This window comes from Lutjanus erythropterus, chromosome 3, assembly GCF_056507025.1.
Source record: "Lutjanus erythropterus isolate fLutEry1 chromosome 3, fLutEry1.hap2, whole genome shotgun sequence".
Classification (NCBI taxonomy): Eukaryota; Metazoa; Chordata; class Actinopteri; order Lutjaniformes; family Lutjanidae; genus Lutjanus; species Lutjanus erythropterus.
In genome coordinates this window covers 8,449,844-8,470,833 of record NC_139319.1, presented here as the reverse complement: position 1 = coordinate 8,470,833, position 20,990 = coordinate 8,449,844, and the positions used below count along the sequence as shown (strand labels likewise).

At 39.0% G+C, this 20,990-nt stretch overlaps 1 protein-coding gene across 1 annotated transcript in view; it reads left to right on the top strand.

Moving 5' to 3' along the window:
• The first annotated feature begins 465 nt into the window (after positions 1-465).
• mslnb (mesothelin b) overlaps positions 466-20,990 on the top strand; it is a 43,529-nt gene continuing 23,004 nt past the window's right edge. Inside the window, exons 1-58 of the mRNA XM_084714443.1 lie at positions 466-582; positions 1,010-1,209; positions 2,623-2,726; positions 3,839-3,951; positions 4,082-4,333; positions 5,295-5,369; positions 5,509-5,744; positions 6,025-6,106; positions 6,210-6,353; positions 6,523-6,725; positions 6,829-6,932; positions 7,237-7,355; positions 7,452-7,628; positions 10,044-10,190; positions 10,341-10,546; positions 11,743-11,837; positions 11,952-12,070; positions 12,181-12,357; positions 12,450-12,481; positions 12,581-12,678; positions 12,989-13,011; positions 13,117-13,138; positions 13,229-13,256; positions 13,368-13,452; positions 13,567-13,713; positions 13,790-14,001; positions 14,129-14,232; positions 14,385-14,503; positions 14,615-14,791; positions 14,884-14,915; positions 15,017-15,114; positions 15,399-15,421; positions 15,522-15,543; positions 15,642-15,669; positions 15,781-15,865; positions 15,980-16,126; positions 16,203-16,414; positions 16,544-16,647; positions 16,818-16,936; positions 17,048-17,224; positions 17,317-17,348; positions 17,450-17,547; positions 17,832-17,854; positions 17,955-17,976; positions 18,067-18,094; positions 18,206-18,290; positions 18,405-18,551; positions 18,628-18,839; positions 18,965-19,068; positions 19,218-19,336; positions 19,448-19,624; positions 19,717-19,748; positions 19,850-19,947; positions 20,232-20,254; positions 20,356-20,377; positions 20,468-20,495; positions 20,607-20,691; positions 20,806-20,952. Coding sequence (XP_084570569.1) covers positions 529-582; positions 1,010-1,209; positions 2,623-2,726; positions 3,839-3,951; positions 4,082-4,333; positions 5,295-5,369; positions 5,509-5,744; positions 6,025-6,106; positions 6,210-6,353; positions 6,523-6,725; positions 6,829-6,932; positions 7,237-7,355; positions 7,452-7,628; positions 10,044-10,190; positions 10,341-10,546; positions 11,743-11,837; positions 11,952-12,070; positions 12,181-12,357; positions 12,450-12,481; positions 12,581-12,678; positions 12,989-13,011; positions 13,117-13,138; positions 13,229-13,256; positions 13,368-13,452; positions 13,567-13,713; positions 13,790-14,001; positions 14,129-14,232; positions 14,385-14,503; positions 14,615-14,791; positions 14,884-14,915; positions 15,017-15,114; positions 15,399-15,421; positions 15,522-15,543; positions 15,642-15,669; positions 15,781-15,865; positions 15,980-16,126; positions 16,203-16,414; positions 16,544-16,647; positions 16,818-16,936; positions 17,048-17,224; positions 17,317-17,348; positions 17,450-17,547; positions 17,832-17,854; positions 17,955-17,976; positions 18,067-18,094; positions 18,206-18,290; positions 18,405-18,551; positions 18,628-18,839; positions 18,965-19,068; positions 19,218-19,336; positions 19,448-19,624; positions 19,717-19,748; positions 19,850-19,947; positions 20,232-20,254; positions 20,356-20,377; positions 20,468-20,495; positions 20,607-20,691; positions 20,806-20,952 — 6,183 coding nt within the window. The 5' untranslated portion in view covers positions 466-528. The remainder of the gene's footprint in view (positions 583-1,009; positions 1,210-2,622; positions 2,727-3,838; positions 3,952-4,081; positions 4,334-5,294; positions 5,370-5,508; positions 5,745-6,024; positions 6,107-6,209; positions 6,354-6,522; positions 6,726-6,828; positions 6,933-7,236; positions 7,356-7,451; positions 7,629-10,043; positions 10,191-10,340; positions 10,547-11,742; positions 11,838-11,951; positions 12,071-12,180; positions 12,358-12,449; positions 12,482-12,580; positions 12,679-12,988; positions 13,012-13,116; positions 13,139-13,228; positions 13,257-13,367; positions 13,453-13,566; positions 13,714-13,789; positions 14,002-14,128; positions 14,233-14,384; positions 14,504-14,614; positions 14,792-14,883; positions 14,916-15,016; positions 15,115-15,398; positions 15,422-15,521; positions 15,544-15,641; positions 15,670-15,780; positions 15,866-15,979; positions 16,127-16,202; positions 16,415-16,543; positions 16,648-16,817; positions 16,937-17,047; positions 17,225-17,316; positions 17,349-17,449; positions 17,548-17,831; positions 17,855-17,954; positions 17,977-18,066; positions 18,095-18,205; positions 18,291-18,404; positions 18,552-18,627; positions 18,840-18,964; positions 19,069-19,217; positions 19,337-19,447; positions 19,625-19,716; positions 19,749-19,849; positions 19,948-20,231; positions 20,255-20,355; positions 20,378-20,467; positions 20,496-20,606; positions 20,692-20,805; positions 20,953-20,990) is intronic.

The window sequence follows — 20,990 nt, the reverse complement described above, 5'->3', positions numbered from 1 at the left end:
CATGAAGCAGCAACAAATAGCTAAGCATTACATACAGACATGCAAAGCAGTCATAGACCAAAGACATAAATAAAAAATAGTCATTATGCTGATCTTGATAAAATTTTAAAAGATGCAGAAACGTCATGTATTATACCTTTAAATCTACCACAGAGAAAAGAAATATTGCTGGTATTTGTTATGTAGGAGCCAGAGATGACTCATGATGAGACAACCAAATGCTTCATCAGACAATCAGGCACAGTCAGAATTTACTGCTAAAAAATAGCATGCGATGTTCCAAAAGTTATGAAGTGATTATATCAACTCAGTGGCCGACTTATGACCTCTGTTTCAGTATCAGATGTGTGAATGAAGCACTGAAGAAGCTTTGGAGCAAAGCTTCTGATTCGCCTTCAAAGCTTTATGTCAAATTGTTTCCTCGCTGCTCACTCGTCCCTTTTGTCATCCAATTCAAAGGTGCCGGGTCCGACCTCGCACTTCCTCCATTGTGTGGGACTGCCGTCAACAGACACCGGGAGAGACCACATGCGGAGGCTGAAAGGAATGCTTGAGGCGATGATGGACATGTACACCTTCATGGTACGGCTGGTGGTTAACAGCAGGACAGGAATGTTCTTCAGTTGGCACGTAACGGAAGGAATGTTGTCTTAGATTCCAACCAAACTAGTTTGTGTTGTAATGCTGCGTTTGTTGTTCATGGATATTCAGACCGTGACAGATTAATAGTGTGGTGACTTTTACACAGACTACTCCTTAACTGAGTATTAAAGGGATAGTTCACCCCCAAATAAAAAGCACATATTTTTCCTCTTAACTGTAGTGCTAATTATCCAACAAGTCCTGCCAGTTTCGGAGATATCAACCGTAGAGATGTTTCTAAAAACAGGAATGGGACAGCATTTTGCAACACATCACGTTAAAAAGTCACATGTCTTTTTTTTGACCACATAACATAAATACATTTCAACAAACCATCTTTCTACCCCTCTCTCATCAACAACCACAGAGGTCCAGCATGACCGGAGTGCCGATTCTCAGCCTGCAGGGGGAGCTGTCATTAAACCCCAGAGTAGACCCTCTCCAGAACGAGGCCCTGGTCCAAATGTGGATGGAAGTCAAGATAAAACCGCTGCTGAAATCCATCACCAAAAACTTCCTGTCCTGCCTCAGCACCAAGAACTTCAGCTGCTCTACCTACCAGACTGTGTATGTTGTTTTTATTCCTACCTTTCAGATAGAACCTCTGCAGTCACCATAGACAATCGCACATCTTCCAGGACTCAAATTGCCTGTGGTTTACCGCACGGTTAAATTTTAGGTCCAATTTTATTTTCTGTTTATATGCTTCTGCTCAGCCAGATTATCCAGCACCACAATGTGTCTTTCCATTGCGATGCAGAAAACACTAGGGATGGTCCTGACGACAAATTTCCCCTTTGATTAAACGCAAAATTTGATTTAGACTAGTCGAGTAGTCTAACAGTAAGAAAACACCCAAAAGTGGATCAAATTGAGCACAGTTTATTAATTGATAATGTTAAACACTATCTGAAAAAAATTAAGAGCCATTTCAAGCCGTTAATCACAGACCACAATCGCCACAATGCCACTGAAATGTGTGACACTTTATGCTGTGCAACACAAATGTTACACAATGACCTACAAAACATGACAACAACTCACTTAATGCTTAAACTTTTCAGACCGAAGAGGATCACAGTGGTAAATGACCCGGAGCTGACGTTAGCCGCCAGCCTGCTACCATTAGCTAACATTAGCAGAGCTAGCAGCAGCAGCTGCTCTGCTTGCAGGTTAACGTCCGTGTCTGTGCTCAGTGTGGTCATATGTTGCTCCAGTCAAGTGGTTGTATACCAGTTTATTCTGTCACGGTCTACAGTCAATATTATTTCCATTTTCTAGATTAAAACACTGACAAACCACGCTAGTTTTACGACTTTGCTGATAAAAACATCTGTGGTTCCTTGGGCCACTCTGCCACCAGAAATCTAGGACTAATATTCGATTCAGATCTCAGTTTCCAAACAAACATCAAAAAAGTGGTCCAGTACAGTTTCCTCCATCCGCGAACCATTTCTGTTTCCCACACTCTGACCTGGAAAAACTCATCCACGCATTTATATTCTCCAGACTCGACTGCTGTAATTCACTCTTAATCCAAAATCACTCTACCACCTCCAGCTACTTCAAAACGCAGCAGTTAGGTTTTTACATGATGCCGTCTCTTTTTAACATATTTGAATCATATTCTTTTTATTTGTACTTATACTGACATTACATGATGCTGTCTTATTTCATTCCTCTTATTTACATCATTTATATTGACTAGATAATATTATATAATGTCTCTGCCTTCTCCTCCCTTTATTTTCATTCATTCTATGTTTTTCTTGATTTCCTGTTATTATCTTTGCTACAGTTCTGTCTTATTTTTGCTTGTGTCTTAGTTTTGTTTCAATTTTGGCTTTATTTTTTCTTGCTCCTTTTACTTTGTCTGACAAAGCTTATTATGTCTCAGTCTACCCGCCTGTGTCAATAGGCAGGTAGACTGACAACAACATATAGACAACAATATTTTCATGATCCTGTCTCTTCCTGCAGGGTGAGGGAGCTCAGTCATCATTACTCTGAGATGAGTCCAGCCAGACAAAAGTGGATCTACACGTTCTTTATGTACCCCTTTCTGTCTGGAGACAGAGTAGCTGGTAATACTTTGTTTGTGTTTATTTCAAAATTATAATTAGCTTGAAATGACTGAGACGGCACATACCTCCACTAAAGCTGCACCTTCCACTGAATCTGTTGATGTTGTAACAGCTCCAACACTTGTAGGAGAAAAAAAAGCAATTTTATTGTGAGGCTGACTTGTTTCAATGCTGGATTGTAGCCTTCAGCACAAGTCAAAAAGCGCCAGCCTCACAATGACGTTGTTCTTTACATTACAAGTGTTACTGGAGTATGAACTGCTTCATGCACCTTGGAAGAAGGTGAGGCAAGAAAATCCCTACTCTCCATTCATTTTAGTAACAGAAAATGTTTTTTTAATCAATATGAAAAGTGGCTTTGCTAACATCCTCCAGAAATGTGCAGCTGAATCAGGCGCTTCTCAGAACAAACCCAGTGTTTCTGCACTATTTTGTCTTTGTCAGAAATTCAGGTGCCAAAATGAAAAGTGACACTATCCTTTCCAAATTTTTTCACATATTCCAAAAGCTCACAGGAGCCATTTTTTTTTTGCCTAAAAAATAGATTGGTCCGTAGCTGAAATTATTAAATTCTCTATTTTCCTCCAAGATATTTCTTTTTATGGATTTTTACATTTGGAGAATGTAAGATTTACTTCAGGCCCACAACAGTGATGCATACAAATTAAAAAAAGGGGGACAAAAGAGCCTCATGTGTCTCTGGTGCTGCAGGTTGCAGACCCCTGCACTAGACCTGTGTTATATATTTTGCTCAGTTGTGTATACTGACAGTATCCCAAATGTTTCAACAATGTTCAAAACCAGAGAAACTTTATTCAAGCTAAGGATGTGTTTTATTTGGTCGCTACTTGCTATAACTTCTGGGTAAAATCGAGCGATTGTGACTAAATTTAACATTAATTCATTATCTCGTCTGTGAACTCCTACCTGAGTCATGTCAAATAAACTTTCAATTTTCAGTCTTCTGATATTGTTTTAATCTGAGAGAGACTCCTAGGAGCAGAATTATGTGTTGTGTTTTGAACTGGCACATTAAGAATTTTAGATGATTATAAATTATTATCTAAATTATGTATATATGCACTAACTCAGTGTGTGTAATCTCTGTACAGGCTGTGTGAAGCGAGACGAGAGCAGTGAGGAGTGGCTGATGAAGAACTTTGGTGCCTTCAGAGCCATGGCCCGAATGAAGGACTTTTCAAAACTCAACATAGTCTTCAGTGGAGTGAGTTCACTTGAGTTTCCTTCAGGATTTATAGAATTTACAATATAAGTCAACATCAGAGTTGGGGGAGTTCAGTTCAAGTGACACAGTGGATGACTCCTGTGCTCCATTGTTTTCTTCTCCCCCACAGCTGGAGGTTCTCCACCTGCTGTCTCCAGCGCAGAAGGCCGAGCTGCTGCTCAGGCCTGAGGTTGCAGGTTTAGACAACGGCACCCTATCCCTGGTCTTCCACAGTTTGTTGACAGGCGGCTCTGGCCCTCCCCCCACTGCCAGCCCTGGAGGGGGCCACACCTGGACAACCCCTGGATTCGGTCCAACCTATTATCCACAGACCCCGTATAACCCGTACCGACCACCGTCCCCACAAAACGGCCTCAGAGAGGTACTGCAATGTAGCATGGATGCATAGATACTGACTTTAGATTCAACAATACTGTGAAGAATCTGGAAGTATTCCATTTTATAGTCTGCTGTTAGTCTAACTCCTGAGTAAGCAGTACTGCTCAACAAGGTGTCTGCAGATACCTGGTATTTTCATGTGGTCATGGTGTTGCAAAACTTAACCTTTTTAAGCCACATACTGATGGATGCATGCATGCAAACTCATGTTTTGTCAAGTTGCCGTGTTGTGGAAATCCAAAAGTTTCCAAATATGCAATGCATTTTGGTGATATATAATATTAGCATATAATGTCAGGTGATGATGCAACCATACATCAGATTATTTTATTCCACATCATTAGAGCTTCTATGAAGTTTTGGAACAGAAAGAGAGACAGAACAATATAGTGTCTGGTTTTTATTTTAATATTGTTCTGATCAATATGCTTTGCAGCTCCATGGAGCATTTTAACACGTGTAAATTAATTATTTTGGTGTTATGGCTATCGACGTTACTGTTTTGGTTCACTCTCATCATACAACTTAAAGGAATAGTTTGACAATTTGGGAAAAACACTTCAGAGTCCAATTTTGCAAACCCGCACCCAGTTACCCACAATTACCTCAAGTCAAGTCAAATCCGGACCCGCCCGGAACTGTTAATATAAGTCCTGTACTCCTGCAGCTGTCTGTGTGTTTCCTCACTGATGATGTCCATAGCTTGCAGCTGTCAAAAGCTAACACTTTTTGGCACTTTTCACAAGCAGAATTCTCCCAAAATGTATTGTCCACAATTTGGTATTCAACACAAGCTTTTCCTTCATGTCTTTATTTTAGCTAGCAGCAAAGATAATATATTAGTGTTCACATGATTGTGATGCCCCTACAGGCTTTACTGTCTTTATCCTGCAAAACCTTGCGTCTAATTTTAGACTACATCACCTTTTTTGTCACACTTACAGGTTGTAAATGGGTTCATGACAGCCTTCAAACCCATCGGGAGCTTCGTTCACAACTTTGTGTCCTTCACAAAAGAGGTACAACCTCTCTCTCTCTCTCTCTCACACACACACACACACACACACACACACATGCATTAAATTGACATGCAGATATATGTATGCATGCAGTTCATCTGCCAAATGAAATGACTCCTGACCTGCTGTGTTTCTCCAGAGGGACATATCAGAAATAAGAGGCACCTCTCTGACCCAGTTCCTGCTCAACTGGACTCTGGCTGAGCTGGCAGACATGTACCGGCCAAAAAACACATCTGTAGCTCCAGAGAGGTTTGATGTGACAAACGTGGAGGACTGGTACCGGCAGGTCGTGATGCCGTTGTTGCGGAGGTTCTTGCCCAATGAGGCGGCCCTGATGCACCAAAACATCACACTCGCCTTCCATCAAGTGTTGTACGTCACATTAACACTTTTGATTACCATTGTCCAGTATTCATCAAATAAAGGTGCAAGATTTGGGGACAGGTTAGCTCTCCACTAATCTGGTCAAAATCCTGTCAAACCCCTAAGCTCTAACTTACATCAGTCATGTCCTACTCATAAAAAGAATGTGGTTTTATTTAGTGTAGAGTTCTCATTCAATCCACCACATGTCAGTTAATATGTTTCTGTGTTTGTAAGATGGTGTTTTATAATGTCTTGTAATTTATGTTTATGTCTTGTTTATGTGCAGCTATCTGGACCGTGGTATGAACAATGAAACCTCTGAAGAACTGGATGTCTGCAGCATCTCTCTTGATAAGGGACCTTGTGGGGTGAGGCTTCTATGTAGAATGTTGTTTGACAAATTAAGTTTTAAAGTTTAATAGAAATTTGACCTGATCTGATCAAATCTGACCATTTTTTTCACCCTACCAGCTGACTGATGCGGTGGTAAATGTAGCCCACGTGTTGCACTGTGCTGCTCGTACCAACCTGACGATGTCTGAGGCGACGATCATGAGACTGATCGTAGAGCTGACAGGACGTCTGAACTCACTGATCAAAGAGTTGTCCACAGTGGTGAGTATATCAGCTACTCTACCCATTTCTATCTATCTACCTTTTCTAATTCTAACTTTCTACTGTCACACATGTTTATTGTAAATTACTTTTTATATACTCTGTTTACTTTCCTGTTCATGTCACTACTCATTTTAAAATAACTCTTTTGACTCTTTTCCTGGTTTAGGACTTCAGGGAGCTGGGATCGGAGTTTCAGCAGATCTTTCGCGAGTCGGAGTCTCCGTCTATGACCCAGGAGCACCTGAACGACCCGGAGTTCATCAAGCTGTGGTTTCAGGTCAAACTGCTGCCCCTCCTGCCTGACGTACCCACGAGCCTCCTGTCCTGCCTCAGCACCAAGAACTTCTCCTGCCCAGTTTTCCAAACCATGTGAGTCCACAGGCCTGAGGACGTATTAGTTTTGTCACACACACACACACACTGCATGGTGTCTTAAATGTAATTTCTGTCTTTTCTTCTTCACTGTGTGCAGTGTGGCAGCTCTCAGCAAACATTTTACAGATGCTGATCCGATGCACAGTCACAACATCTATCAGCACTTCATCTACTCCTTCCTGCTGCATCACAACACCTCTGGTAAGTCAGCTGTTAGCAGAAAGAAAAGCCTTTAAACAGAAAAGCAAAAGGACAACAAAATAATTAAAAATCCTGCACTGAAAAGGTGAGGCAAAACAAGGTGGGTAACCCTGCTTGTTATCTATTAATGAATGCTTATTACTAGGACCTTAATATAAACTGTTATCACAATTTCAAAGCTTATAATTAGGTTTCTAATTTACTCAGGTAAAGTAAAAAAAAACAACTTAAATTTGTACTTAGATACAGTAAATATACTAGACAAAAATAATAACTATACATTAAATTTGCATGTATGTTTCAGACCCCCAGTGTGTGTCCTCAGCCAATCACAGTGCAGAATGGCTGAATGAGAACTTTGCTTTCTTTGCGAGATTCGCCCCCATCACCAACTTCTACCAGCTCAACCCAAACTTCTCTGGAGTGAGTCTGAAAATCCTGAAATGCTTCGTCTGTAACCGACTCAACTGAAGTCTTTATTTTATCGTAAATCGTTTCTTCTCTTCGTCTCCCGTCCAGCTGGATGTCCTTCGCCTCTTGACTCCAAGACAGACAGCAGAACTGCTGCTGTTACGTCTTCCTACTCCACCTGAGAAAGACGTCGTCGTCAACAGAGTGTTTGACTTCCTGCTGGAGTCCCCTGAAGACAGGAAGTTTAGGGAGGTGCTGCACCACGTGGTCCTGCTCGCCAAAGAGGTAACAGCTTTGTTATGATACAGTAACTTAAATGCTTTTGGAGAACTTTTAACTGTCCTGGATAATTAATTGTAAAATATTCAACTTTTCAGGTCAATCCACCCTGCGGTGTCTACAGACATATGTGAGTAACTTTATTTTGTTTTCTCTGTATAAGCCCAGTAGACAGTTTTTCACAGCTGACAGTTTGATGTGTCAAACACAGGAGTCACTCATAACTTCTCTAAACTACAGAATATCAAAAATCCAAAATACTAACTTCTTCTGAGTTGGTGGCAATTGCTCCAGATTTGTAGGAGGAGTGTCAAGGAAAAAAAGAACAGATTTATTTGTATTGTTTTGTTTTTTTGTTTTTGGTGTTTGATGTTTTAAAAACATTATTCTTGACATTGTGAGACTGACTTTCACATGATTTTCACAACTCTTGTATGACCCGGTGCACATATTTGAATGAAGAAAAAATACCACTCCTATGCAATGATTTTTTATCACTATGTTTATTTTGATGCAGAAAAAAAGCAATTAAGTTGAGGTACAGAAGCTCTAAATGCTGAATAAATGATTTTTCTCTCTATCTGTGTGTCAGTTTTGAGAGACTGTACAGAGCCACACCATCTGTGCCACCAGATGTGGAACCTGTCATCTGGGCTGCCATAGATGACCTGATAGACGTCGCACCAGAGGGTCAGTCTCTTTCTCTAACACACACACACACACACACACACACACACACACACACACACACACACACACACACACACCTTCTGCATAGAAGCATTTGGATTTTTTTATTGCAAGTGTTATGATGTGCAAACAACAGCTGACTGAATATTTTTTTATGTTTTGATTTGAACAGAGTGTGTCCCAGCAAACATCACGGTGAGATTTCTTTAAATCTAAATTTTTTTCTTTTTTTGGTTTAAGCTAAACTTATATTTACTATAAAATTATTTTACCTATATTTTCTATCTTGTGTTTAAATTTTACTGATAAATTCTTTAAATGTTCCATAATTCTTTAAAACTCTGTCATTCACAGTGCCCAGTGACCCAGTACAATGGTAAGACCAGACTAAAGTCTCATTTAATGACTCAATACATGACTGTAAGTTCTTATATAGAGCTAAAATCATCTCTGCTCTTTGACAGCTACTAAGGTCTGCAGAGGAGTAGACAGGTATCCCATTTGTTTCAGTTTTTTTTTTAATCCAGAATTGAACTGTTTGAGTTGTGTGCATACTGATGTGTGTTTGCTGTTTTTAACATGTATCCACAGCTCTGGCCTGAACTCTCACTTGAACACATCCACGGACGTTCCCTGCAATTTTACCTTGGAGACATATGCATGTGCACAGGTGACTATCTCATTTAAAAGAGAAAAAAAGTCAGATTTGAAATACAAATATTCATTTCTGAGAGTGGTTTCTATGCAACATGTCTTGTGCTAAATGGTTAAATCATCTTCAACATCACAATAATTTATTTTATTTAAATCCTTGGAAAATAAATTGAGGGAGAGCCTTCATTTACGATGCTGCTAAGGTGCAAACATACAATAAGAGCAGACGCAACTAAAATCATCTAAGAAGTCCTCAGTTTTGCTTGATCATTTTAATGTGATGCAACTCAGAAAGAACTAAGTGAGATCACATATCTGTGATCAGGGTGATCAAATGTTGCTGAAGTCCTGATAATCCAATTTATAGGGATATAACAACATATCAAATACAGTGATATCACAATAAAACAATCTTCCAATTAAATTTCTTTTAATTTCTTTTTTTTAATGAAAGCAGAAGCACTTTAAGTTAAAAGGAAAAGCATATTTTATACAAACAAAAAATACTGTACACATCAGGTCAATTATTTGATAAAGGATATTTTTTTCCAGGTTGTTATTTTTCTCTGTTTTTTAATATTGCAATAAATGCCTTGTACTTATTATCATGATATTATCATACCTTGAGTTGTTAGTATATTTCCATGCTCACTAATTTCCCAAGAGAGAGCATAAAAACAACCTACCAACTGTCAACAGGAACCAGAAAAAGTGAAAGGGTAAATGGGTACAAGCTTTGATAACAGCAACTCGATGTGGTTCTTATAATAGACCTACATTTTAATATTTAATATTGCACCAGTCTATTATGGTGTCATCTGCACAGTGAATTTCAATCAAAAACAACATACATTTCGTCTTAGCACAGTTTAGAACCAGTTTTAAGAAGAATAGAATAGAATAAATAGATGAATAAATAGAATCTGTACAGGAATAGAAGACGGTATCATCTGCAAAGAGGCAGAAATTGTGGGTAATTTTTTAAATAAAGTTTAAAATAAGTCCGGTCCAAGGACTGAACCAGGAGGAACTCCCTTTGTATGTTGTAAATGACCACTTCCTGTCTCACACACGCAGCTGGAGAACTTCACAGCCAATCAGCTGGTGTCTCTTCTGAAGTGTAATCTGCCTGGAAACAGCAGCCACTCCAAAGTGCTGTGGAAGATGCTGCTGACTCAGCTGTCCTCTGTCTTGGACCCAGCTCTGGACATGCTGTCTAACATGGTCAGTGTCTTTTTAACCCTCTGATGAACACACACGTCTTCAGCTTCTTTTCAGGATTATTAAAGTGAATAATGCGTTACGTTCCGACAAGGGAGAACAGCTCCCGTTATTACGATCTTTAATAATTCGATCAAGCGATTTCTCCCACAGACCATGGTCGTCCCGTCAGCGTCCCAGGTTTTGGATGTGATTGGTGAGATCAGAGTGTCGATGCTGACCGACGAGCAGCTGATGAACGCCAGCGTCATCAGGACGTGGTTCCACGGCCGTCTGAGCGGGTTCCTGCCGTCTGCGTCAGGAGTATTTCTGCGCTGTCTGAGCAGCAAGAACATCAGCTGTCACTCATACCAGCAGATGTAAGTGACTGTTCACAGACTGCCTAACCTGACCTTACAGATCCTCCTTCATATCAACATGCATGTTACTGTGGTTCATTCGAAATCTTTGGCTTAAGAGGTCAGGATTCGGTTTAACCTTACTGTGAACGTGAAAAACATGTTAACTCTTCAAACTCTGCTTTACTACTACGACTGTTTCAGATACTTGTGTAAAAAAGTAAAAGAAAGTATCACAGCTGAAAAGTATAAAAGTAAAAAGTCCCTTTTACTCAGTTTTTTGTGTTGTTACACCTTTGTCTTTTTCTTGTTCGTCCATTTTGTTATGTCTTATTTGGCGTTTTTGTCTTTTTATGTCTTTTTCATCTTATTACATCTTTTACATTGTTTTTTTGTGTTATTTTTTGTATTGTTACGTCTTCTACATTGGGTTCTTTGTTGTTACTTCTTTTCGTCTTGTTACCTTTTTTTGTCTTGTTGCATCTTTTATGTCATTTTTCATCTTATTACACCTTTTCATGTTTTGTTACATTTTTAATGTTGGTTTTTTCTTGTTACATCTGTTTTATTCTGCTACTATTTTTGCTCTTTTTATGTTTTTATGTTTTTTTTTCTTACGTCTTTTGTGTCATTTTTGTCTTGTTAAGTCTTTTTTGTCCTGTTGCATCTTTTACGTGGATTTCTTCCTTATTACATCTTTTTCATCTTATTACACAACTTTTGTTTTGATACATAATTCATGTTGGTTTCTTTCTTGTTACAACTTTTTCGTCTTGTTATGTTTTTTTGTCGTTACATCTTTTATGGAGTTTTTCATCCTGTTACCTCATTTTTAGTCTTGTTTGGTCTTTTTTGTCTTGTGTCATTTGCATCCTTTTTCTCTTGAATGATGAAGCGATGATGAGTTCATGTTCAAAAGGTCAAAGGTCATCTTCACTGCAACATCATAATGTTCAGCTCTCTATCAGTCCTCTGTAAAAAAAAAATATTCTCTAAGTGAAAACAGCGTGTTTCTCACTGGAAGTTAATTCCTGGAACCATTTTTCCAAAAAATACACGTAATACCTTTATTTAAGTCTTCAGAACATATAATTTGATTCTGAACTGACATTGATGTAATGTAATTAGTTGCAACCTCATGATTTTTAGGCCACTTTTATAATTACATTACCCTCATCACGTAATACTTCTCATTCTTCCCTTGGTTTTATATTCAGACTGCAGGTATTTGTCCACCATTTTGACAACATGACCTCAAAACAACAGCACGTGGTCCTGAAGGATTTCATCCTTCGTTTCCTGGCGCACTCAGGTACTCGCTGCACCACCTGAATGACTATAAAGACGTGACTATTTTCAAAACTATTTCAGATTTTTAAACTTGTAGCATTTACAGATATCTCTTTATCTTCATGTCTTGTTCCAGGTCCAGCCTGTGTGTCTCTGTCCAACAGCAGTGCAGAGTGGCTGATGGAGAATCTGGGTCCATTTTCAGGATTATTGTCCCTCAAAGAGCTGCTCCATCTCAACCCACACTTCAGACCTGTAAGATTTAAATTATTCTGACATGAAGAATTTAGAAAAGTGGCCAGTGCTGTTTTTACGTAGTTATTTTCAGTGTCAGTAAACTTTTTTCTTCTGTCTCTTCCATCCAGCTGGAGGTCCTTCGTCTCCTGACTCCAAAACAGACTGCAGAGCTGCTGGTGTTGACTCTTCCAACTCTTCCACACAAAGATGTCATCATAAATAAGATCTTTGATGACCTGACTAAATCTCCTGACACCAGGAAATTCACAGAGTTCCTGTCTGCTCTCGTCATGGTCCTCCCACAGGTAACAAGAGAAACATGATTCCTCTTTACTCAAAGTTTAAACTTTGCATCACTTGTTGAAGGTAATAATCTTTTTGTTTTCTGTATTTGAAGGCAAACCTCTCCTGTTCATCATACAGAACACTGTGAGTTTATATATATATATATTTGTGTTTATATGTTGATTGTTTATAATCATATGAAGGATAATACCGTGGCGTTAATCCCACATGTTGCTGTTTTAGGTTGAACAGACTGAACTTGGCTCTGAACACAGTTCATCCTGATGTAGCTTCACCCATCATATACAGCAAGATGGCCATTTACAAACGCCTACCGCCAGGTGAGAAGCACAGTCTATAACATATTCATACCATTTAGAATATAATGATATAATAATTACTCTTTTTGTTTAAGTACTTTTCCTTAAGTGGACATAGTAGTATTTCCTTCAGGAGTTGGTGGAGACCAAAACTAGAGTTAAAGACAGTGAATATTGGACCTATTCATTATTTAGAGCAGAATCTGTGTCGTTTCCAAGTTTGTTATCTTACCCGAACATGTCTTTATCTCCCTGCTATTGTGTTGTCATAGAAATTAGCAATTTAATATGCACTTTCTGAACTATACCATAAATTTTGCTTTTATTATAGGTTGCATCATACTCACTGGACAGGTAATTAAATGTGATTTTTTTAAATATATTTTTAAAATATTGTTAGTGACATATTGGTTTTGTGATAGAAGATGCATTAATATCTTGATATTTTTCTCCCCCAAGTGCAATGTTACCATGATAAATGGTAAGTTGTCTCACTAAAAACAAGTTAATTTATGAGATAATTCAGTATTTTAATATTAATAATCACCATGAATTCATTTATTTTTCACAGAAACAGACATTTGTGTTGGAGTGAACAGGTGAGAATTATCAACCACTCCCTTGAATCTTACTTTGAGCTTGTTTAAACAGTTCATGTATTAATATGTTGTCAATAAATGTTTGATGGTCTTCTTTTATTTAAACTACAGCACAATGCTGCAGCTCCACCTCGACAGCGGATGGATGAATAGAAGTTTGTGCAGCTATCCTGTTGAGGAATTTGCTTGTGCCTCGGTGAGACACCAAAACATTTCAGACTGACTGTCCTGAAACTTCTGTTGTGTCAAATTGTTTCATTGTGATCATGTGATTATTGGCATGTTGTCATTCTGTTCTTTCATCACACAGCTGTCAGCGCTGAAAGCGAAGGATCTGGCGATGATGTTGATGTGTAATCGCTCCTACAGCCACAGCAGCTCACGACCCGTCTGGAAACTTCTCCTCCTAAAAGCCTCACATGTGCTGGATGAAGCTCTGGATCTTCTATCCAACAAGGTATCAATCAACAACAATGAATCAGTTACAGTTTTCTGATCAGATCTCCACACTGAAAGTTTCTTTTCTCTTGTAGACTCTGGACCCCAGAAACCCCGCCCTGTCAGTGATTTTGGATGTTTTACAAGAAATCCGATTGGACTCACTCAGCGTGGCCAGCCTCAATAATGCGACCATCATCCAGCAGTGGTTCAACCACCGGCTTCGTCCATTCCTGCCCGCTGTTTCGCCTCACTTCCTCTCATGTCTCGCCTCAAAGGGACTGAACTGCAGCTCCTACCAGCACATGTGAGCTCACACATTCACTGTCACCTTCAACCAAACTCTTCTGATATTAGTGCAGATCTGATTCTTTCTCGTGTTGTCAAGGTATTATTATTAACCACATCACCCCTTATTTCCTTTCTGAACTCAGTGTGAAGATTTTGAGTCATCTCCAGCCTCACATGACGCTCCACAGGCAGAGATTTGTCTACACACACTTCATTAATGTTTTCCTGACCAGTAATAACACTGCAGGTAAGTTGTCAGACTTTGAGTATGTTTATTTTTCATCACAAAATATCCTATTCGTTGGGTCATGAGGAGGAAATACTTATTGTTGGATGAAAGATGAAGAGACAACTTTGCCATCATTGGATCCTCATCTTTATCTTCATGTCTTGTTCCAGGTCCAGCCTGTGTGTCTCTGTCCAACAGCAGTGCAGAGTGGCTGATGGAGAATCTGGGTCCATTTTCAGGATTATTGTCCCTCAAAGAGCTGCTCCATCTCAACCCACACTTCAGACCTGTAAGATTTAATTCATGCTGACATGAAGAATTTAGAAAAGTGGCCAGTGCTGTATTTACGTAGTTATTTTCAGCAGCAGTAAACTTTTTTTCTTCTGTCTCTTCCATCCAGCTGGAGGTCCTTCGTCTCCTGACTCCAAAACAGACTGCAGAGCTGCTGGTGTTGACTCTTCCAACTCTTCCACACAAAGATGTCATCATAAATAAGATCTTTGATGACCTGACTAAATCTCCTGACACCAGGAAATTCACAGAGTTCCTGTCTGCTCTCGTCATGGTCCTCCCACAGGTAACAAGAGAAACATGATTCCTCTTTACTCAAAGTTTACACTTTGCATCACTTGTTGAAGGTAATAATTTGTGTTTTTTCTGTATTTGAAGGCAAACCTCTCCTGTTCATCATACAGAACACTGTGAGTTCATGTCTATGTGTTTATTTTACATCTTTTATTGATTGTTTATAATCATATGAAGGATAATACTGTGGCATTGATCCCACATGTTGCTATTTTAGGTTGAACAGACTGGACTTGGAGATGAATACAGTTTATCCTGATGCAGCGTCATCCATCATACACATCAAGATGGTCTTAACCAAGCACTTACCACCAGGTGAGAAGCACAGTCTGTAACATTTATTAACATTTGTTATATAATGATATTATAATTACTTTTCTTGTATGATACTTTTACCATGAGAAGAAGTAGCAGTTTGTCCTTCAGGAGTTGGTGGAGACCAAAAACAGAGCTAAAAGAGCTGAAAGTTTTTATCCTACCTGAACATCAATATGCCTTCATTACCTTTTTACTATGCTGTCATACTGTAATCTCATCATTGAAATGAACATTTTATGTCATGTGAACTACATTATGAACTTATTTTTCTTTTATTATAGGCTGCATCATTCTCAGTGGACAGGTAATTAACTGTGATTCTTACGTTTTTTTAAATATTGTTAGTGACATATTAGTTTTATGATAGAAGACTCATTAATGTCTTAATCTCTTTCTCCCTTAAGTGCAATGTTACCATGATAAATGGTAAGTTGTCTCACTAAAAACAAGTTAATTCATGAGATAATTCAGTATTTTAATTAATTAATATTGATAATCACCATGAATTCATTTATTTTTCACAGAAACAGACATTTGTGTTGGAGTGAACAGGTGAGAATTATCAACCGCTCCCTTGAATCTTACTTTGAGCTTGTTTAAACAGTTCATGTATTAATATGTTGTCAATAAATGTTTGATGGTCTTCTTTTATTTAAACTACAGCACAATGCTGCAGCTCCACCTCGACAGCGGATGGATGAATAGAAGTTTGTGCAGCTATCCTGTTGAGGAATTTGCTTGTGCCTCGGTGAGACACCAAAACATTTCAGACTGACTGTCCTGAAACTTCTGTTGTGTCAAATTGTTTCATTGTGATCATGTGATTATTGGCATGTTGTCATTCTGTTCTTTCATCACACAGCTGTCAGCGCTGAAAGCGAAGGATCTGGCGATGATGTTGATGTGTAATCGCTCCTACAGCCACAGCAGCTCACGACCCGTCTGGAAACTTCTCCTCCTAAAAGCCTCACATGTGCTGGATGAAGCTCTGGATCTTCTATCCAACAAGGTATCAATCAACAACAATGAATCAGTTACAGTTTTCTGATCAGATCTCCACACTGAAAGTTTTTTTTCTCTTGTAGACTCTGGACCCCAGAAACCCCGCCCTGTCAGTGATTTTGGATGTTTTACAAGAAATCCGATTGGACTCACTCAGCGTGGCCAGCCTCAATAATGCGACCATCATCCAGCAGTGGTTCAACCACCGGCTTCGTCCATTCCTGCCCGCTGTTTCGCCTCACTTCCTCTCATGTCTCGCCTCAAAGGGACTGAACTGCAGCTCCTACCAGCACATGTGAGCTCACACATTCACTGTCACCTTCAACCAAACTGTTCTGATATTAGTGCAGACATGATTAATTCCCTATTAGTGTCAAGATATTATCAATAAACACATCACCCCTTATTTCCTTTCTGAACTCAGTGTGAAGATTTTGAGTCATCTCCAGCCTCACATGACGCTCCACAGGCAGAGATTTGTCTACACACACTTCATTAATGTTTTTCTGACCAGTAATAACACTGCAGGTAAGTTGTCAGACTTCAATAAAGATGTGTCAAAGTCAGTGAGTAAAAGTACAAAGGTGCATGTTGAAAGTGGTGACACATGAGGATGAAATACTTATTGTTGGATGAAAGATGTAGAGACAACTTTGCCATCATTGGATCCTCATCTTTATCTTCATGTCTTGTTCCAGGTCCAGCCTGTGTGTCTCTGTCCAACAGCAGTGCAGAGTGGCTGATGGAGAATCTGGGTCCATTTTCAGGATTACTGTCCCTCAAAGAGCTGCTCCATCTCAACCCACACTTCAGACCTGTAAGATGTAATTTATGCCGACATAAACGATTTAGAAAAGTGGCCAGTGCTGTTTTTAAGTAGTTATTTTCAGTGGCAGTAAACTTTTTTTCTTCTGTCTCTTCCATCCAGCTGGAGGTCCTTCGTCTCCTGACTCCAAAACAGACTGCTGAGCTGCTGGTGTTGACTCTTCCAACTCTTCCACACAAAGATGTCATCATAAATAAGATCTTTGATGACCTGACTAAATCTCCTGACACCAGGAAATTCACAGAGTTCCTGTCTGCTCTCGTCATGGTCCTCCCACAGGTAACAAGAGAAACATGATTCCTCTTTACTCAAAGTTTAAACTTTGCATCACTTGTTGAAGGTAATAATTTGTGTTTTTTCTGTATTTGAAGGCAAACCTCTCCTGTTCATCATACAGAACACTGTGAGTTCATGTCTATGTGTTTATTTTACATCTTATATTGATTGTTTATAATCATATGAAAGATAATACTGTGGCATTGATCCCACATGTTGCTATTTTAGGTTTAACAGACTGGACTTGGAGATGAATACAGTTTATCCTGATGCAGCATCATCCATCATACACATCAAGATGGTCTTAACCAAGCACTTCCCACCAGGTGAGAAGCACAGTCTGTAACATTTATTAACATTTATAAAATAATGATATTATAATTACTTTTCTTGTATGATACTTTTACCATGAGAAGAAGTAGCAGTTTGTCCTTCAGGAGTTGGTGGAGACCAAAAACAGAGCTAAAAGAGCTGAAAGTTTTTATCCTACCTGAACATGAATATGCCTTCATTACCTTTTTACTATGCTGTCATACTGTAATCTCATCATTGAAATGAACATTTTATGTCATGTGAACTACATTACGAACTTATTTTGCTTTTATTATAGGCTGCATCATTCTCAGCGGACAGGTAATTAACTGTGATTCTTACTTTTTTTAAAATATTGTTAGTGACATATTAGTTTTGTGATAGAAGACTCATTAATGTCTTAATCTCTTTCTCCCTTAAGTGCAATGTTACCATGATAAATGGTAAGTTGTCTCACTAAAATCAAGCTTATTTATAAGATAATTCAGTATTTTAATGTTAATAATCACCATGAATTCATTTATTTTTCACAGAAACAGACATTTGTGTTGGAGTGAACAGGTGAGAATTATCAACCGCTCCCTTGAATCTTACTTTGAGCTTGTTTAAACAGTTTGTGTATTAATATATTGTCAATAAATGTTTGATGGTCTTCTTTTATTTAAACTACAGCACAATGCTGCAGCTCCACCTCGACAGCGGATGGATGAATAGAAGTTTGTGCAGCTATCCTGTTGAGGAATTTGCTTGTGCCTCGGTGAGACACCAAAACATTTCAGACTGACTGTCCTGAAACTTCTGTTGTGTCAAATTGTTTCATTGTGATCATGTGATTATTGGCATGTTGTCATTCTGTTCTTTCATCACACAGCTGTCAGCGCTGAAAGCGAAGGATCTGGCGATGATGTTGATGTGTAATCGCTCCTACAGCCACAGCAGCTCACGACCCGTCTGGAAACTTCTCCTCCTAAAAGCCTCACATGTGCTGGATGAAGCTCTGGATCTTCTATCCAACAAGGTATCAATCAACAACAATGAATCAGTTACAGTTTTCTGATCAGATCTCCACACTGAAAGTTTTTTTTCTCTTGTAGACTCTGGACCCCAGAAACCCCGCCCTGTCAGTGATTTTGGATGTTTTACAAGAAATCCGATTGGACTCTCTCAGCGTGGCCAGCCTCAATAATGCGACCATCATCCAGCAGTGGTTCGACCACCGGCTTCGTCCGTTCCTGCCCGCTGTTTCGCCTCACTTCCTCTCATGTCTCGCCTCAAAGGGACTGAACTGCAGCTCCTACCAGCACATGTGAGCTCACACATTCACTGTCACCTTCAACCAGACTCTTCTGATATTAGTGCAGATCTGATTCTCTCTCTTGTTGTCAATGTATTGTCACTGACCACGATTCCTCATTTCATTTGTCAACTCAGTGTGAAGATTTTGAGTCATCTCCAGCCTCACATGACGCTCCACAGGCAGAGATTTGTCTACACACACTTCATTAATGTTTTCCTGACCAGTAATAACACTGCAGGTTGGTTGTCAGACTTTGAGTATGTTTATTTTTCATCACAAAATATCCTATTTTGTGGGTCATCAGGATGAAAATAATGTTGGATGAAAGATGAAGAGACAACTTTGCCATCATTGGATCCTCATCTTTATCTTCATGTCTTGTTCCAGGTCCAGCCTGTGTGTCTCTGTCCAACAGCAGTGCAGAGTGGCTGATGGAGAATCTGGGTCCATTTTCAGGATTATTGTCCCTCAAAGAGCTGCTCCATCTCAACCCACACTTCAGACCTGTAAGATTTAATTCATGCTGACATGAAGAATTTAGAAAAGTGGCCAGTGCTGTTTTTACGTAGTTATTTTCAGCAGCAGTAAACTTTTTTTCTTCTGTCTCTTCCATCCAGCTGGAGGTCCTTCGTCTCCTGACTCCAAAACAGACTGCAGAGCTGCTGGTGTTGACTCTTCCAACTCTTCCACACAAAGATGTCATCATAAATAAGATCTTTGATGACCTGACTAAATCTCCTGACACCAGGAAATTCACAGAGTTCCTGTCTGCTCTCGTCATGGTCCTCCCACAGGTAACAAGAGAAACATGATTCCTCTTTACTCAAAGTTTAAACTTTGCATCACTTGTTGAAGGTAATAATCTTTTTGTTTTCTGTATTTGAAGGCAAACCTCTCCTGTTCATCATACAGAACACTGTGAGTTCATGTCTATGTGTTTATTTTACATCTTATATTGATTGTTTATAATCATATGAAAGATAATACTGTGGCATTGATCCCACATGTTGCTATTTTAGGTTTAACAGACTGGACTTGGAGATGAATACAGTTTATCCTGATGCAGCATCATCCATCATACACATCAAGATGGTCTTAACCAAGCACTTACCACCAGGTGAGAAGCACAGTCTGTAACATTTATTAACATTTATAAAATAATGATATTATAATTACTTTTCTTGTATGATACTTTTACCATGAGAAGAAGTAGCAGTTTGTCCTTCAGGAGTTGGTGGAGACCAAAAACAGAGCTAAAAGAGCTGAAAGTTTTTATCCTACCTGAACATGAATATGCCTTTATTACCTTTTTACTATGCTGTCATACTGTAAACTCATCACTGAAATGAACATTTTATGTCATGTGAACTACATTACGAACTTATTTTGCTTTTATTATAGGCTGCATCATTCTCAGTGGACAGGTAATTAACTGTGATTCTTACTTTTTTTTTAAATATTGTTAGTGACATATTAGTTTTGTGATAGAAGACTCATTAATGTCTTAATCTCTTTCTCCCCCAAGTGCAATGTTACCATGATAAATGGTAAGTTGTCTCACTAAAAACAAGCTTATTCATAAGATAATTCAGTATTTTAATGTTAATAATCACCATGAATTCATTTATTTTTCACAGAAACAGACATTTGTGTTGGAGTGAACAGGTGAGAATTTTCATCCACTCACTTGAATCTTACTTTGAGCTTGTTTAAACAGTTCATGTATTAATATGTTGTCAATAAATGTTTGATGGTCTTCTTTTATTTAAACTACAGCACAATGCTGCAGCTCCACCTCGACAGCGGATGGATGAATAGAAGTTTGTGCAGCTATCCTGTTGAGGAATTTGCTTGTGCCTCGGTGAGACACCAAAACATTTCAGACTGACTGTCCTGAAACTTCTGTTGTGTCAAATTGTTTCATTGTGATCATGTGATTATTGGCATGTTGTCGTTCTGTTCTTTCATCACACAGCTGTCAGCGCTGAAAGCGAAGGATCTGGCGATGATGTTGATGTGTAATCGCTCCTACAGCCACAGCAGCTCACGACCCGTCTGGAAACTTCTCCTCCTAAAAGCCTCACATGTGCTGGATGAAGCTCTGGATCTTCTATCCAACAAGGTATCAATCAACAACAATGAATCAGTTACAGTTTTCTG